Genomic DNA, 17,479 nt, shown 5'->3' with positions numbered 1-17,479 from the left:
GAGGAGGGAAAGAAAGCACAAAAATGTTGTAATTTCTGTAGTAAATATGTACACATGATGATGGAGGTAGTAAGTCCCTCAAAGGCTGTTCAAAATTAGTATTGTAGTTAGACTTAGCAGGTATTTGTATTGCAAATAGTTTACTATTCTTTGTTGAGTGCTGATTATCACTATGAAAAACATTCATTTTCCTCTCATAAGTTTTGTCAGTTTGCTTTAACTAGCCATCACTTTATAATTAGCAAAAATGCCATTTGTTATACAATCTTAAAATTGTTGGCATAGCTTGTGTAAATGGCATTTTGTTGTAAAATAACCACACAAAGATGCTAAAAATGTTGTTTTCTGTTACTCTGTACCTAGTTACAACCTAGTGGTGATTGTCTGCCATAACTTCAATGTAGATTCAAAGCCTCCAAAGTGTACATGATTTCCTGGCACAATAGCCACAGTCATCCTAGTACTTCCTCCAAATACTACATTTACAAATACAGAGAAGTGATATCTTCTCCACACATTAGGCCCTCCTAAAATCTGTTGTGTGTGTATAGCACGCCAGCATCCTCAGTAGAGACTACCTGCAAGCTCCTGTAAGCAGGATTGTGGTGATGGGGGCATACGTAAAACCACCTTGCCCTTTTAGAGGCCTATTACTCAGTACACACTGGACAGAAGGGAGGCAGATATTTCAAATGCTCAGGGCCAGTTTTATAAAACAGTTGATCATAGATTTTGGGAAAAAAATTGTCACATTGAACTCTGAAATCTGTATTGTACATACATTACCTGCAAATTAATATACCATATACTAGCATCACCTTTGACTAGGAGAATCTCGGGGATAGAGTTAATTTCAATTGTAGTCAACAAATCATATAATAAAGACACTGAAAAACAATAGACTTCATGTTGTGTGACTAAAAGTTGAAAAATTCTCATGCTGCTGTAAGAATTTTTATTTTTAATGATAGGCTAAGGAGAATATCTGTGTTGTAAATAATAGCTGCAGATAATAACAGCCACCCTAAGAATTTCTAGAGAAGACTTCTAATAACGTGAAAAATTTACAGGAATTTCATAGACACACAACGTAATTGTAAAAAAGGGAATGTGAAATTATTTGCTATGAATAGCATGTGTATGAAGTTATTTGGCAGGGAATAATGATCATCCTTTACAGAAATCCACGCTGTACTTTAATACTGCATGTCAGTAGCCATAGAAGGACAATAATTTAACTACAGAATGCCAATGTCAGTTATCAGTCATATTTATTGGCTAAAGTGAAAACTAAGTTGTTTCAGTGCCGCTGTAACTGTGTAAGAGTATGGATCTAAACAGTTTATCATTGAACTCTTGTCACTCCAGTTTCCATTTTCTTGTTTTCCATGTATTTTTCCTCTAATATTTGCAGGATATTATTTGCAAGATGTGAAGTTGCACCATGGGTTGGAATCCGCTTTCAACTGTAGCCACCCATACATCTGGAGAAGTAATTCTGATCAAAGGTCTGAGAAAGGCAAAGGTATACCACCTTTAAAAGGTCTATACCCAGTGAATGTTTGTGCTGGCAAAATCAATCTTTGGGTGGGTGACTGATGGTTAATTAGTTAGTTAGTAAAGTTGGTTTGTAGGTTCTTGGTCTGTGGATCATTTGTACAAGTAATTGTAATGATGTGGAATGAGTTGTCATAAGTACACATTTATATGTGAGTATGATTAATGCTGACCATTTACAAGGTTTATTTTTATTTTTAATGCAAATGTGAATTAGAAACGATTACCCACAATCTTTTTTGTGTAAACAGAAATCCTCCTGTAGAACAGGCTAGTAGTGAGACAAAATTTTTCAGTTTTCAGATTTAATTTTTCTGGCTGTCAGAAATTTTATATAATTGAGTAAATTATCAAAAATTTTGGAGGCAACATTGTTCATCCCCATTTTGTGCTGAAGACAACCTCAGTGTGGAATAATGAATGTCATTATGTTACTGCACTTATGTTCATCAATGTTCCTTTTGAACTGGACTGGATTATTTACAACCAAGTTCATGAGAGAATTAATGTACTGAGAAGCAGTAGTCAAAATGCCTGACTCCTTCAACAGATGTCTGCAAATGGTGCTGGGTGAGCAGCACATAATATTCTTATAGCAAGTTTTTGATCAGTGCAGACTTTGTTTCTTAATGATGAGTTGCCCCTGAACATTATTCCATATGACATTATTAAATGAAAATATGCAAAATGTTAACTTACTGATTTGTCTCTTCCCAAGATTTGCCATGATACAAAGTGCAAATTTAGCTCAACTGAGTTGTTTTAGGATTTCAGAAGTGTGCTTATTCCATTTAAACTCTCATCCATATGGACACACAAAATGTTGTAGTTCCCAGTGTAGTTTTTATTTCCCTACTTTGTGTTTATTGGTGTGGTGCCTCCTAATGTGTGTGTCAGAACAATAGCAGAAAACCATCCAGTAACACTTGCAAGAACATTATCTACTTCTCCTTCTGTTGCTGTATATAGAGTTTGGATGGTAACAACACTAATGTCACCTGGAAAATTACTAATTCTGCTTATTGTATATTGGGCATTTTGTTGTTCACATGTATGAGAAACAATATTGGGCCAACCGATGAGCCTTGTGGAACACCATAATTGATTTCTTTCAAATTGGAAGCATCTCCCGTGCTTATATTTGTTGGATTATTATGTACACTTTCTGCATCTGTTGATTAGATTAGGCAATATCCATTTGTAGGCTGTCCCATTAATTCCATGAAACGTTAGTTAACTAAGTTGTGATTCACAGAGTCAAGTGCACTAGATAGGTCACAGAGAATACAAACTGGTGCTATTTTGTTGTTAAATTCTTGTAAAATTCTATGAATGAATGCACAATGACTTTCTCAGTTGAAAGCCAAACTGTAGCTTTGATATTAAAGTTGCACAGGAGAAATACTATTCTAGAGTGAATCACCATCTCAGAAACTTGGAAAAATGATGTCAGTGAAACATCTTGGTAGCTACTTACATCGCTGTTACACTTTGCTCACATAGTGGTTCAACAATGGTGTGTTTCAATATGTCTGGAAAAATACACTGTCTTTGTGATGCATTACATGTTTCAGAAAATACAACACATATCATAACAAGTCTTCACTTTGCTGAAAACACCATCAAGTACAGATGAAGTTTTATTTTTGAGAGAATATGTGATTTTCCTAATTTCAGAATGAGGAGTAGGTGAGACATCCATATGATGGAATATTATGTGAGTTGACTTTTGAAAATACCATTTTGATTTTACTCTTGAACTGCTTATCCCTGTGTTACAAAGTTTTGAAACACCCATCCACACTGAATGTTGCATATGTTCTTGTTTGCATCACGTTCAGCGAACTTCTTAAGCTCTGACTGACACCACAGTTTGCAGTATGTTCAGTTGAATCAAAGCTCTGCCTAAGAGCCAGTGCCAAATAACCATTAATTATCTGCTAAGAAACAATACATTCACTACCATATTGGTTATAAAGATTATTATATACAATACCCACCACCTTAATACATAATTTGCTGTTTCCTAGAATTATGAGTACTGCAATGGTCAAAATTCTGTGCTAAAGAGCTATAAATGCTGAGAGCTGTGTATTCATGTTTACTTCAAAGATATCCATATCAATACTTGTCCCCATGGAGAAGTGTCTTGCAGAATGTGAGAAGTTTCTTTCACCTCATGCCGTCCACCGTTGAAACACAAAACCTTAAACAATTTTGTAGTTTATCTGTGATGTACAATTAATGGCTTGTAATCTATCCCCCCCTTCTTTGTCATCACTATTGTCTACGATGATGATGTTTTTTCATGAGATTCAAGATAAGGGAAGATTTACAACCAACTTTTTTCCTATCTTTTCTTGCACAGTTGACTCCAATCCTTCATATCTAGGGGTTCTGAATTTTGAAGCTGAAATTTTCACATTTTAAGTTTTCATCGTCTAATTGATCCAAATAAATTTGAAGGATGTCTCTGCAGAACTTATGTTTTTTCGATGATTTATTGTGTCTATTTTACTATACACATGGTCATTTGAATTTTCACATTAGCAAAGCCAAAATAACATTGTTCATCCCGACTAAAAAAAAAAAAAAAGACCTCTGATCACGCCAGAAGCACACTTTTTTCCACTTTGCTCTGCAGTAATAACATTATTCCAGAGGGTTTACAATTTTTCTTGACAAATGAATTTCTGTCAGTTTAGAATATTATTTTATGATGAATCCAGAAATAAACATAATAAACAATTCTAGATTGTGTAATTAATAATAAAGAATTGAAATGTGCCAAATGTTTCATAATTTCGAATGTTTAAAAAAAATATAAGTGGACATTTAGAGCTAGTACATATCAAGTGTAACAACGAAAATAAAGTAATTTCTTTTCATAGGTTTTAACTTGAAATATAAGGTATTGTGTATAAAATTATATGAAATTTTTCAGAAAAATGGCAGATATAATACTGACATGTTGAAAATTCAAAAAATATTTCTGATACCGGCTACTACTGTTGACGAAAAGTAATGTTGCAGGAGGATGTCCCTTTACAAGGTGCAGTCTGATGAACAGTCAGGTCAAATGCTGATTCAGTGCTTTTTCCAACCTACCTCACCTAAACTAAATTAATACTAAACATTGTTCAGTTAGTGCAAGTTAAGTGTTATACAATGTAGCAAATTTGTGAACTGGGTTCATTTTACAAGCTAAGATCAAAATTTACCCACATTCAGGGATGTTTAAAAAATTGATGATTAATGCAATGATTACTGATTCCATTGTATCCCTGTATAGATCTGGTAGAAAGAGAACTTGTATTTTTATCTTTTGGTTCTTTGGTCAGTGCACCTGAAGACAATCTAATAAATTTAATTTTTCTCATTTGCACTATCCATATATTCCAAATTGTTTTTATATCAAGGCTAGGTTATTCTCTTCATGTGATTTTTAAGGAAGAGCTTGTATACATAATGGTTGACATTCATTAATTGCATGGATATGTGGCACACCTTTGTTATTTTCCACATACTAATATGGTTGGGAAGGGAGTGAGACAGGGTTGTAGTCTCTCCTTGATGTTATTCAATCTGTATATTCAGCAAGCAGTAAAGGAAACAAAAGAAAAATTTGGAGTAGGTATTAAAATCCATGGAGAAGAAATAAAAACTTGGAGGTTCGCCGATGACATTGTAATTCTGTCAGAGACAGCAAAGGACTTGGAAGAGCAGTTGAACGGAATGGACAGTGTCTTGAAGGGAGAATATAAGAAGAACAACAACAAAAGCAAAACGAGGATAATGGAATGTAGTCAAATTAAGTTGGGTGATGCTGAGGGAATTAGATTAGGAAATGAGACACTTAAAGTAGTAAAGGAGTTTTGCTATTTATGGATTAAAATAACTGATGATGGTCGAAGTAGAGAGGATATAAAATGTAGACTGGCAATGGCAAGGAAAGCGTTTCTCAAGAAGAGAAATTTGTTAACATCGAATATAGATTTAGGTGTCAGGAAGTCGTTTCTGAAAGTATTTGTATGGAGTGTAGCCATGTATGGAAGTGAGACATGGACGATAACTAGTTTGGACAAGAAGAGAATAGAAGCTTTCGAAATGTGGTGCTACAGAAGAATGCTGAAGATAAGGTGGGTAGATCACGTAACTAATGAGGAGGTATTGAATAGGATTGGGGAGAAGAGAAGTTTGTGGCACAACTTGACTAGAAGAAGGGATCGGTTGGTAGGACATGTTCTGAGGCATCACGGGATCACAAATTTAGCATTGGAGGGCACTGTAGAGGGTAAAAATCGTAGAGGGAGACCAAGAGATGAATACACTAAGCAGATTCAGAAGGATGTAGGCTGCAGTAGGTACTGGGAGATGAAGCTTGCACAGGATAGAGTAGCATGGAGAGCTGCATCAAACCAGTCTCAGGACTGAAGATCACAACAACAACAACAACAATGTGTGTGTGTGTGTGTGTGTGTGTGTGTGTGTGTGTGTGTGTGTGTGTGTGTAGTATAGTATAGCAGTTGTGCCTGATAAGTCAGTTTTAGTTGTCATGTATTTTCTACATTCAGGGGAGAATATGTCAGGGTAACATGTAAACTTGTCACAATCGAAGTGAAAAAAATGTTTCTAGGTTTAAAATGTAATTACATTTGACATTGCCTTCTGTTAGGTCATTGTCTTCTGTCAGACATTCAACATTTTTCCAGTGAGTGGGATCCATCCCTGAAGTGAGATGCAGGACAGTCGATACAACACTAGTTTGTATCTTCCACGATTCCTTTGTTGTATCCAAAAACATTTTCCAGCAACACACTCATCAGATGGAGGAAAAATTCAAGTTAGGGATGCAAAGTCAAGTGAATTTTCTGGATGTTCTTCAGACCTCTTAATTTCTACATTGCCAAATCACCTTCATGAGCAGAATTATTGTCTGTGCAAATGGCAATGTTTTTTCCCAACCAATTCATCTTAAAAAACTGACATGTTGTTTGCCTGCTATCAGTTTTCCCATGTGAATCACTTCATTACAAGAATCTGTTTTGCATCTCAGAAAAAATTGTTCACAATTTTTCAAGCACATGAGATTGACTTACTTTTTTGGTGTGGGACTCTGTTGGACTGCTGTTGTTTTTTGACTTGAAGCATGAGATACACATCTCATCTCATCATCATCATAATTTAAGACTGATAATGCCTTTCAGCATTCAGTCATCTCATCTGTACTAACAAATCAGTACACACAATTTGTTTGTTTTTCAGTGCTTGAAACAAGCAAAACAAGAATTTTTCTTCAAATTTCTTGTGCTCAGTATTCACCCAAAGTAGTACCGATCTTGCAGGAAGCTTTATAATAATTAATTATTCATGAGATAATCTATCTACAATTTCAAGTTTCCTTCCCATTAGACTATTCACAAATGTTTGTCGAAGCTGCCATGGCAATATTCGTTCCAACTACTTACATACATGTGTTCAGGTGTGATAGGACACAAATTATTGGCACTCATATAACTCTGAATAACAAATATTTACTTACAGATATGTGTTGGTGAAAGCAAGATCTTGAGATTTGTAAATTGCAGTAAATTAACACTAAGCAAGATGTCTACCTACTCAATAATGGAGTTTTCATTGCCTGTCTAAGGAACCTTCCTGAACAAAACTGTTGATGCTGAATCAAGAGCACCTGTCGTGTGAACTAACTGACAGTTACGAAACACAGCAGGTGATGGTCTCATTTGCTACATCAGTCCCTTAAGGATAAGTGGAACATCGTCCAAATATTGTGTCAGAAAATGAACGCAACACCTGGAGTGTATTTTGACTGTTTTGAAGCTGAGGCTGGCTTTGAGGCACAAGTGTGTCACATTTTTTTTTTTTGGAAATAAGTACTCTGGTTTTACTGTGTTGAGATAGTAGCTGTTTTGTTGTTTTACCATTTAGTAAAATACAGGGTATTTCAGAATGAATGTATTGGTTTTAAGGTTCTGAAGCATTTATTATCTTCAGCTTACGTTATACATAATCAGGGTGTATACGACCCGGGAGATCGGGGAAAGACCCGGGAATTTTTTCATCCGGGAGAAAATCGGGAAAAACCCAGGAATTGTTTAGAATTCTGGGAATTTTTTGTTGTTTTAGTTTTCAGCTAGTTTTTTGTGATTTTGATTGGTAAGAACCAATACTCTAACAAAGGATATTACTGTATCCCACTACTGCAGAATAATACTGCAGCAACAAAACATGAACGAGAAAAAACGAAAATAAAACTTTAAATTGCGAAGGAAATGCGCGACATTCAACAACAAAACACAGTGCTTATATAAGTGTCTGCCAACAGCAAATTTTGTCAAAGGCTTTAGGAAGAATGTGCAATGCTTCATAACGACATGTTTCCTCCCATGAGCCTGACGTGACAACTGTTTAAATAAGATTCGTTTGAGCAGTTGCGTCGTGTATGGGTAGTACATTCTCCTGCTTCTGGTTACAGAAGTGTGGGTAGGTGCCACTATGTAATACAGCCCCAGTTCGGTAAAACAGTAAATCCGGGACTGATGCATAGAGCAGTCTGAGTTGTGGTGTGGAGGTGTGTCGTCTCCATGTGACCTGTGTATACGTTAAGTGATTTTATTGTTTCCTCCTTGTTTATGGTTCCCACGTTAAATGAAAACAAAACAGATTTTTGTGACAGGGAGCTATCAAATGAATTTAAAAAAACGTTCGCATAATTACGGAAGGCTAAATATGTTATTAGTTTCAGATTTTGTTTCCACCTTTCTGACAGTGAAGCATTAATCGCCTCGCAGAACAATGAAGTTATTTTTGAAGGTTTGCTAAAGAGATTCGGCTTTTATTAATCTTTTCTGCTGAGGCAGTCAATTTATTTGAAACAAAGTGTTTAGTTTCACACTATTGGCTAGTTTCAACTGTTCGCTGTATTTCAAGTACACTTATGGCATTATGCTATACTAAAGAACCGAACATTAGGTAATACTGTACTGGTGCTCCATAAAATTTACATCCGAATCTGGACAAACGAATGTGCACTTTAAGCCGAATTATGCATTTTAGTAAGGTGCACGAAATTCCGATGCTTTTGAAGTATCCTCTGATGTCTTGTTTCTTTCATTACATAATGTAAGATCTTTTAATGTTTTACTCGTTAGGAACATCAGGTTTCCTGTGTCATCGTAGCTGCGCAAGCGCGGTGTCACCTGTTATCTGTCACTCTCTGCCAACTGCCGAAACGAACTTATTTCTAACAGGTCGCAGGAAAATATTGCGAATGGTGGTATGAAAAGCGTTAAATTCAGAGCAAATTTCCTTTTACGCAAGATGAACTATGTGCGGGAGTGTACGATGAATTTCTTAAATCACAATGTGTTTGACTCATTTAAAAATCAACTCTTTGAGGAGGACTGCTGAGAAGATTTTCAAGCCCAGAAAATCGGACATTTAGGTCGTTATTAAAAATTTTACTGGCACATTTGCGTGATGTGTCTTAAAGTGTAACACGCGCAAAGATGATCAACATTATGTGTGCAAGCTTAGCTTCTCTTCCAGCTTATAAATCTTGGAGACCAATATTATATGTGAGTGCTATGTATATTAATTTAACCATTAACTTTCCTTATTTGTGTGTTCGCGCTACTTAAGTGTGATGTTGCTGTTGGCTGACTACATCAAGTCTCGTGTGCTGTCATCAGCTGGTGAGATCACATGATATGACTTATGACTGGCTTACAAAAGTGCAGCGCAATCTCGATTTCAATGCTTCAGAAAGTAAGATGTTTGGTGCAATCCGAATTTATACCTTCGTAATTCGAAACATATGCAGCGTACATGTTGCTGCACATCAAAGGTCTTTCAAGACGTTTTTTTTTTTTTTTTTTTTTTTTATTTTCTTCAAACCCCCCCAAGTTTCGTTTTCGTTTTCTAAAGTGCCAGGAGATTCTCTGTCGGTATATGAAACCATAAACAATCAGAGGACTGATGAGTTTTACAGTGGCGAGGAAGAGTATACTGTCACTTAACACGGAAAAAGTGTTTCTTCACCCGGGAAAAACGGTATTTTTAACTGGGAAATCCGGGGTATAATCTGGGAATTTTTTTTCCTTGTCCATGTATACACCCTGATAATAGTAAAATGAAAGAGCAAGTCAAACAGGTTTATTTTTTGTGCAAATGTTCAATGCGAGCATCATTTGTCACACATAAAGTTAATAGACTCCTGGAAATGGAAAAAAGAACACATTGACACCGGTGTGTCAGACCCACCATACTTGCTCCGGACACTGCGAGAGGGCTGTACAAGCAATGATCACACGCACGGCACAGCGGACACACCAGGAACCGCGGTGTTGGCCGTCGAATGGCGCTAGCTGCGCAGCATTTGTGCACCGCCGCCGTCAGTGTCAGCCAGTTTGCCGTGGCATACGGAGCTCCATCGCAGTCTTTAACACTGGTAGCATGCCGCGACAGCGTGGACGTGAACCGTATGTGCAGTTGACGGACTTTGAGCGAGGGCGTATAGTGGGCATGCGGGAGGCCGGGTGGACGTACCGCCGAATTGCTCAACACGTGGGGCGTGAGGTCTCCACAGTACATCGATGTTGTCGCCAGTGGTCGGCGGAAGGTGCACGTGCCCGTCGACCTGGGACCGGACCGCAGTGACGCACGGATGCACGCCAAGACCGTAGGATCCTACGCAGTGCCATAGGGGACCGCACCGCCACTTCCCAGCAAATTAGGGACACTGTTGCTCCTGGGGTATCGGCGAGGACCATTCGCAACCGTCTCCATGAAGCTGTGCTACGGTCCCGCACACCGTTAGGCCGTCTTCCGCTCACGCCCCAACATCGTGCAGCCCGCCTCCAGTGGTGTTGCGACAGGCGTGAATGGAGGGACGAATGGAGACGTGTCGTCTTCAGCGATGAGAGTCGCTTCTGCCTTGGTGCCAATGATGGTCGTATGCGTGTTTGGCGCCGTGCAGGTGAGCGCCACAATCAGGACTGCATACGACCGAGGCACACAGGGCCAACACCCGGCATCATGGTGTGGGGAGCGATCTCCTACCCCGGCCGTACACCACTGGTGATCGTCGAGGGGACACTGATTAGTGCACGGTACATCCAAACCGTCATCGAACCCATCGTTCTACCATTCCTAGACCGGCAAGGGAACTTGCTGTTCCAACAGGACAATGCACGTCCGCATGTATCCCGTGCCACCCAACGTGCTCTAGAAGGTGTAAGTCAACTACCCTGGCCAGCAAGATCTCCGGATCTGTCCCCCATTGAGCATGTTTGGGACTGGATGAAGCGTCGTCTCACGTGGTCTGCACGTCCAGCACGAACGCTGGTCCAACTGAGGCGCCAGGTGGAAATGGCATGGCAAGCCGTTCCACAGGACTACATCCAGCATCTCTACGATCGTCTCCATGGGAGAATAGCAGCCTGCATTGCTGCGAAAGGTGGATATACACTGTATTAGTGCCGACATTGTGCATGCTCTGTTGCCTGTGTCTATGTGCCTGTGGTTCTGTCAGTGTGATCATGTGATGTATCTGACCCCAGGAATGTGTCAATAAAGTTTCCCCTTCCTGGGACAATGAATTCACGGTGTTCTTATTTCAATTTCCAGGAGTGTAGATGAGTTCTTCCCAAACCTTGTTCAATGTGCATGGAATAATTGTTGCAACAATGCTGTTGATGAAGTCAGGTTTATCAGCTGGTAGGGGAGGCACCGATACATGATCCTTTGTGAACCCCAAAGTTAAAAACTGCATGGCATCAAACTGTGTGTGAACATGGAGCTAATGCAAACCAAGCTCTTGTCACCCAGCTCCTTATGACCAATCCATTGGTCAGAGACAATGTGGTATAATCAATTGCATAATTGCATATTGAGTTATACCAGTTAGGCGGCACAAAATATTGCTGCCAAATAACCTTCTGTGGTTCAGCTTTTTCCAGTTGAAGGAAGAGCTGCTGTTCTAGTACAACAAGATGAGAAGCACGAATTACAGTTGCTTCAGTGAGAAAGCAAGGCCATAAACTTTCTGCTGGGGTATGGAGCAAAAAAATTCAATTGAATGGAGTCTCATTGCAACTGTCCACATAGGTGTAATGTTGATTCATCACTGAAGACCACATGATTGAAAATACGCTCCATACAGAAACTTTTCATCTACAAAATTGTCAAGTAAACCATAGGATGTAGTCTTAAGAGCTTCTTACAACTGCAAACAATAAGGATATAGTTGTGTCACCTTATGACTCCACACATACATCACTGATTTCGTGGGCTATGCGTGAAAGACTCTCACTTGTTCAGCACATTCATCAGTTACTATTGGTCATTCCCTAGTATTCTCTTTGTGCACAGCTACACAGACAAAACTGAGTTGCTCTTTCATTTGCTGAATTATAATTGTAAGTTGCGTGTAATAAAAGCTACATTACTTTAGAAGCTGTATATTCTATTTTAAACACCCTGTATTTATGGTTCATGCTTCTCTTTTGATAACCCAATGTGGGCCCGTGTACAGAGTTTGTGGAGATAGTGACACCATATGTGTACAACATAGTGTGGGCATGTGGGCAGGTTGTGATATGCAAAAAGGTAGGTGTCATTAAACATCTTGAGGCTTGATGTGAGCGAATGCATACAGCATGGTTCCTCAGTCAACAACTGAAGTATGATGGTACAGACCTTCGATTGATGAATCCACTGAGCAGTTGAAATGTTTCACAATGTTAGAGCTCTTCTGACAATGAATGTTTTGAAAGGCCAATAAGATCATAGATAACTCAATTCTCCAGCTGGTTGTGCCACACATTTATGCAGCCTTTATAGAATTAAGTCATTGTTTTACCATGATGTAGCTTGTTGGGTGGTAAATGTCCTCTAGTAATGGAGACCAGGGCAGAATGTTCTTAGCTGGTTAAAGAACTCTGGCCTGACTTTTTGGCCTTGGTCTGTGCTAATGTTCAGCAGACAGCTAAAGTGAGAAACCCAATTTGAAATGAAGGCAAAGGCCAGCATCTCTGCCTATATGCAAATTCCCCAGTGGGCACATGCACATAACGGGCTATTGTACTGTGCTGACATTTTTGTATAAGCCGAATGGCATTATTACAGAAGTCTTCGGAATATCAGTTCACCACATGAATTTGCAGAAGTCTTTGCACAGTCCAGTACACTGAACACAGTAGCATCACTGAGAATGCAATTGTAGTCACATAACCTGTTAACTGCTCCAGATGTGCTCTCCACATTCAGCAGTGGAGCATGACACGTTAACTCATCCATAACAAAGGGTTGGTAAAGGAACTGGATATGAGTTTGGAATTGTTCTTGCATTCAGGGCACTGTAACTATGCTGCAGGTGCCACGCCATATTTTTTGGTTATAAGGGGAGTAACGCTTTCCATGAGGTTTAGGCTAAACTTTGCCTTTGCCATTGCCTTTGCCTTTGCAAAATGACCCGAAGATGACTCTCTAAGATGGCATGAAACTGGCAGTCCATCATTAGTTCATCCAGGGCATCCAATTTGTCTAAAGGGTGATCATAATCTGCCTATGTTATTGCTGATATTCAGACACCATTGCATGGCACTACAGTGCTGATTGATGGTGGTGCTACTGCATCCTGAGTTTTGTCAGCAAGATCTGCAACAGTGTCCAAGAATGGTTGTGCCTGAGATGCTACTATGGCTTTAACCTGAGCCAGAAAACAGCTGTTCCAAAGCATACAGAGTAATGAGTCGGGTACTATTCCCACATCAACTTTACTATATATGTGCCTAAGGTATGGTGACAGCTTCCCAACTTCGATGTCTTCTTGCATTAACATTTGACACACATGCTCTGTTTTTCTGCAGACACTTTGCAATCCAACCCTGTTGGCCATTGCTACATGAATTTTGTGCAAGAGCTGATGTGATTACAACCTTAAATTTGGCAACATAGTGATGGTAGAGCTCACTAACCAGTAGCAGACTTGGTAGAATCTGTGGATATTCCCGAATTATGAAACCCAGCTCCAACCTGCACAAACCATAGTGGCAGATTATCAGGCCAGAATGGTGGTGGTCGCAGGGCATGCCATGACACTGTCATACCTTTAGGACTTGTGGAGTTTTGTATTTTATTAGTTTGAAAATTGTGTGGTCAATCCTCCTGTCAGCTTATCAAGTCAGTGTCGCCAGTGTCAGTGGAGCTGTAACAATAACCTTTCAAACCATTTAAGATTCTGCATTTGGATAATCCATCATGATAGCACAGCTATTGGAGGCACTTGTGTAACTCTGAATAGCAAACATATTAAGGATAAGAAATGGGAGGAAGTTAACACCAGGTTAGATGTGTGTATTCAGCAAAGATCACCAAACATGACATCTATCTTGCACGAAGCTTTACAATAATTAACTAATTATTTATGGTACAGTATACTATATCCAATTCCGATTTTCGTACTCATTAAGTGATCCATAAATGTTTCATTGCAGGTCATCCAATACCATATTATCCACTGTCTAGTTGCTGTCTTACAAAATTATACATAAGTATAATCTTCACAAGAAATGTGGACATACTTTAATTCAATTATTTCATAGCTCTGAAAATGAAAGAGAAGACTACTTGTGACCTTTCGTGAATTTTGAGTAACTTTACATTGACAATAAAGGGACAGCATTCCAATTTATTTATTTATTTGAGTATTATTGTTGTACTTCTCAGTTCAAAGGCTGGTTTAATGCCACACTATTCTAAACTGTACAAGTTTTTTCACTACAGAATGACTACTACAGCCTTTGTTGACTTTCACCTGTTATCACAAACAGGTATTTGGTTTCCTCTACATTTTCTTATCCCTCCCTCCATCCCTCCCTCCATCCCACCCTCCCTTGCCTCACAAAGTAACTATGCCTTTATGCCTCATACTGTATCCCATCAATCTTTCCTTGTCCTTTGTCAAGTTTTGCTGTAAATTTCTTGTGTTCCTGATTACATTCAATGCCTCTTTATTATTTATGGAGTATTACCAACTATTCTTCAGCATTCTTCTGTAAACGCACATTTCAATAGATTCTTGTTCTCTATTTTCCTTGAGGTGCTTGTCGACCACTTATCAGTTCTGTACAAGTTTACACACCAGACAAATGCCTTTAGAAGGGACTTCTTAACACATTAAAGTTATATTTAATGTTAACAAAATTGTTTTTCAGGAAACTTTCTTGTGCTATAGCCAATTGCCATTTTATATTCTCTGTACTTTGGCCATCATCAGTTACTTCACTAACCAAATGGCAAAACTTGTCTACTCCTTTTATTGTCCCATTTTGTAATCTAATTTCCTCACCCTCAGCTTACTTAATTTGACTATCCTTGTTTAACTTTCATGGATATTTTTCATATTACTTTTTTTGTGGCATACTGTTCAGCTGATCTTCCACATTCTTTTCCATCTCTGACAATTATGGTAACATCAGCAAACCTTTAAGGTCCTCCTTGTCTCTTAATTCCCTGTCAAAATTGTTCTTCAGTTTCATTTCTACTTGTTCAATTTCCAGAGAGAATAGTATGGGGACAAGTTACAACAATATCTCACATTGTTAACCAACACAGTTTCCCTTTTGGTTCTTCTTCAGCTCTTAGAACTACAGTTAATTTCCGTATAGTTGTAGACACGCTTTCACTCCCTTCAATGTATCTTGGATAATTTTAGAATACCGAAGAGCATGTGCCAGTTAATATTCTCAAAAGCTTTTCCATTTATTTTCATGTGCTATAAATATTGGTTGGCTGTTCTTCAATGTGGTTCCTAAAACAAAACCTCAAAATCAATACTGCTTCCTGTATTCCTAATTTTCTGGAAAATCCAATGTGATCTCCCCGCAGACTGACTTTTAGAAGTCATTCCATCCTTCTGTAAATAATTTGAGTTGATGTTCCACAACCACAACTCAGTAAACTGATTGTTCAGAAATACTCACACCATTCCATACCGGAATTCTTTGGAATTTGGATTATTATATTGGCCATGAGGTCTGAGGGTGTATAAGGTGTTATATTTATCCTGCATACCAGTTTCATCAGTTTTATCATAGTCCTTTCTTGCAAAGAACTTAGTACTTCTTAAGAAATATCAACCACTCTAGGTGTCTTGATACATTGATTTGTTGATATGTTCATTGTTATGTGTAGATACCATCAAGGAAGAGGACATTCTAGGAGGTGGAATGAGTTAAGATATACATTAAAATCACACAGAGATGTCACATAAGCTTAATCTGCGTTCTGTTTTGTTATAACCCAAGGAAATTGTACTTTATTGCTCGAACAGTACACACACATGGAACACGAGGTACTATAAAATTAGCAGTACACAAGTGGTTGGTGGAGCCTTGCACTACAGCCTATATAGTTATTAGTTCCAAGGGGGGCCGCATCTGCCAGAATGTGCACACAGTTGCTGTTGTATTAGCATACCAAGTGGCCTCTAGTGGCCAAATCAAGCACAAACTTTATGCGCAAACTATGAAGTGATGTACACATTAAACTGGTAGTTAAAGCACTCCTCTTCCATTGCATGGACGTGAGCACTATGCTCATGTCCATTTCTTCTGTGGGCAATGTAGGTTGTTGAGTCATGTGATCTACTGCCACCATGCGTAGGGTCGTAAGTGGCATTAGTGCGGACAGGTTCAGTGCATGCCCTCTTGTCTAAGGCCATATGGTAGGACAGGCAGCACTGGTGCAGCTTCCATTTCCGTGTCTGATGTCAACAATAGGGAAGGAGGTTGTGTTAATAGTGAAGGAACATGTGGCACTGGTTGTGATGGAGGTGGCAGCACTGGTGTCGGCTGCAACAGTGTGGGACATGGGCCCCCACCATGGTCCGTGGCAGTTGAAGGGGGTATCCACAGCAGAGGAGATAGTTGTGAAAACATTGGCAGTGGCGACAGAGAAGGTGAGGGTAATGGCCGCGATGTATTAGACGGCTGGGCAGACAGACGACACAGGGGAGTCGGAGGCACAACTAGCGTGCAGCCACCCCTGGGAGGTCATAGCTGGTCAATGTGTCACATTGCCCTCCCCTCAGCCATGCAGATGTCGCAGAGGCATTGGCCACTGCTACTGCACTGTGCTGGCGGATGGCCCTGTGTCGGGCAGGGCAGATACAGTGAAGTCCAGGGCCGATGTCCATGAAACAAGTCTGCTGGACTCCTATTACCAACAGGGGTGAACCTATAAGAACTGAGGAACCAGTCAAAAGCTACTTCCGGTGACACAAATGAAACACATTTCTCATCTGAGTCTTTAAATGTTCATGCCAGTCATTCAGCTTCCCTGTTAGACTGAAGGTGGAAAAGAGGAACCATGACATCTGCATGACATCTGCAATGCCTCTGCGACATCTGCATGGCTGAGGGGAGGGCAATGTGACACATTGACCAGCTATGACCTCCCAGGGGTGGCTGCACGCTAGTTGTGCCTCCGTCTCCCCTGTGTCACCACATGGTGAACGCCTCTTTCTTTACGAGAATCTTCAAATTCCTAAGATATGAACTGGGAGCTGTTGTCTTTAACTAATGTATACAGAAGACCTTCCATTGCAAAAAATTTTTCACAAAGCTGAGATAGTAGCCACCACAGAAGTATACAGAAACTTCCAATAAGCATGAATTACAAGAAGCCAAAAGAGATTCAAAACAGGTCCCACAAAATCTACATGAATTTGTCCCCAAGGCTGATGTATCTGGCTATGGTGTCAGAGAATCACAGGGAATCACTTAATGGGTGGCTCACTGTTTGCATACTGCCAGAACTAGCACTATTTCTCCATCAGTGCCTACCCAAAAAATGCATGTATGCTAATGCTTTTGTATGTGACACACCCCAGTGCCAC

General features: G+C 39.4%; 2 protein-coding genes across 52 annotated transcripts in view; both read left to right on the top strand.

The window, feature by feature from the left end:
- The window catches only part of LOC126212861 (zinc finger protein 83-like), a 1,762,073-nt gene that overhangs the window by 656,430 nt on the left and 1,088,164 nt on the right, over nt 1-17,479 (top strand). For 2 of the 50 annotated variants that reach the window (XM_049940322.1, XM_049940321.1), the window contains exon 3: nt 1,415-1,525. The exons of the other annotated variants lie outside the window; for them this stretch is intronic. In XM_049940322.1, coding sequence (XP_049796279.1) covers nt 1,445-1,525 — 81 coding nt within the window. In that variant the 5' untranslated portion in view covers nt 1,415-1,444. The remainder of the gene's footprint in view (nt 1-1,414; nt 1,526-17,479) is intronic. 50 annotated transcript variants of the gene reach the window in all.
- The window catches only part of LOC126212871 (zinc finger protein 664-like), a 576,054-nt gene that overhangs the window by 279,194 nt on the left and 279,381 nt on the right, over nt 1-17,479 (top strand). The window lies entirely within an intron of this gene.

Source organism: Schistocerca nitens, chromosome 11, assembly GCF_023898315.1.
Source record: "Schistocerca nitens isolate TAMUIC-IGC-003100 chromosome 11, iqSchNite1.1, whole genome shotgun sequence".
In the NCBI taxonomy this organism is placed as follows: Eukaryota; Metazoa; Arthropoda; class Insecta; order Orthoptera; family Acrididae; genus Schistocerca; species Schistocerca nitens.
Note: the sequence above shows the minus strand (reverse complement) of the source record. Positions and strands in the feature narration are given on the sequence as shown.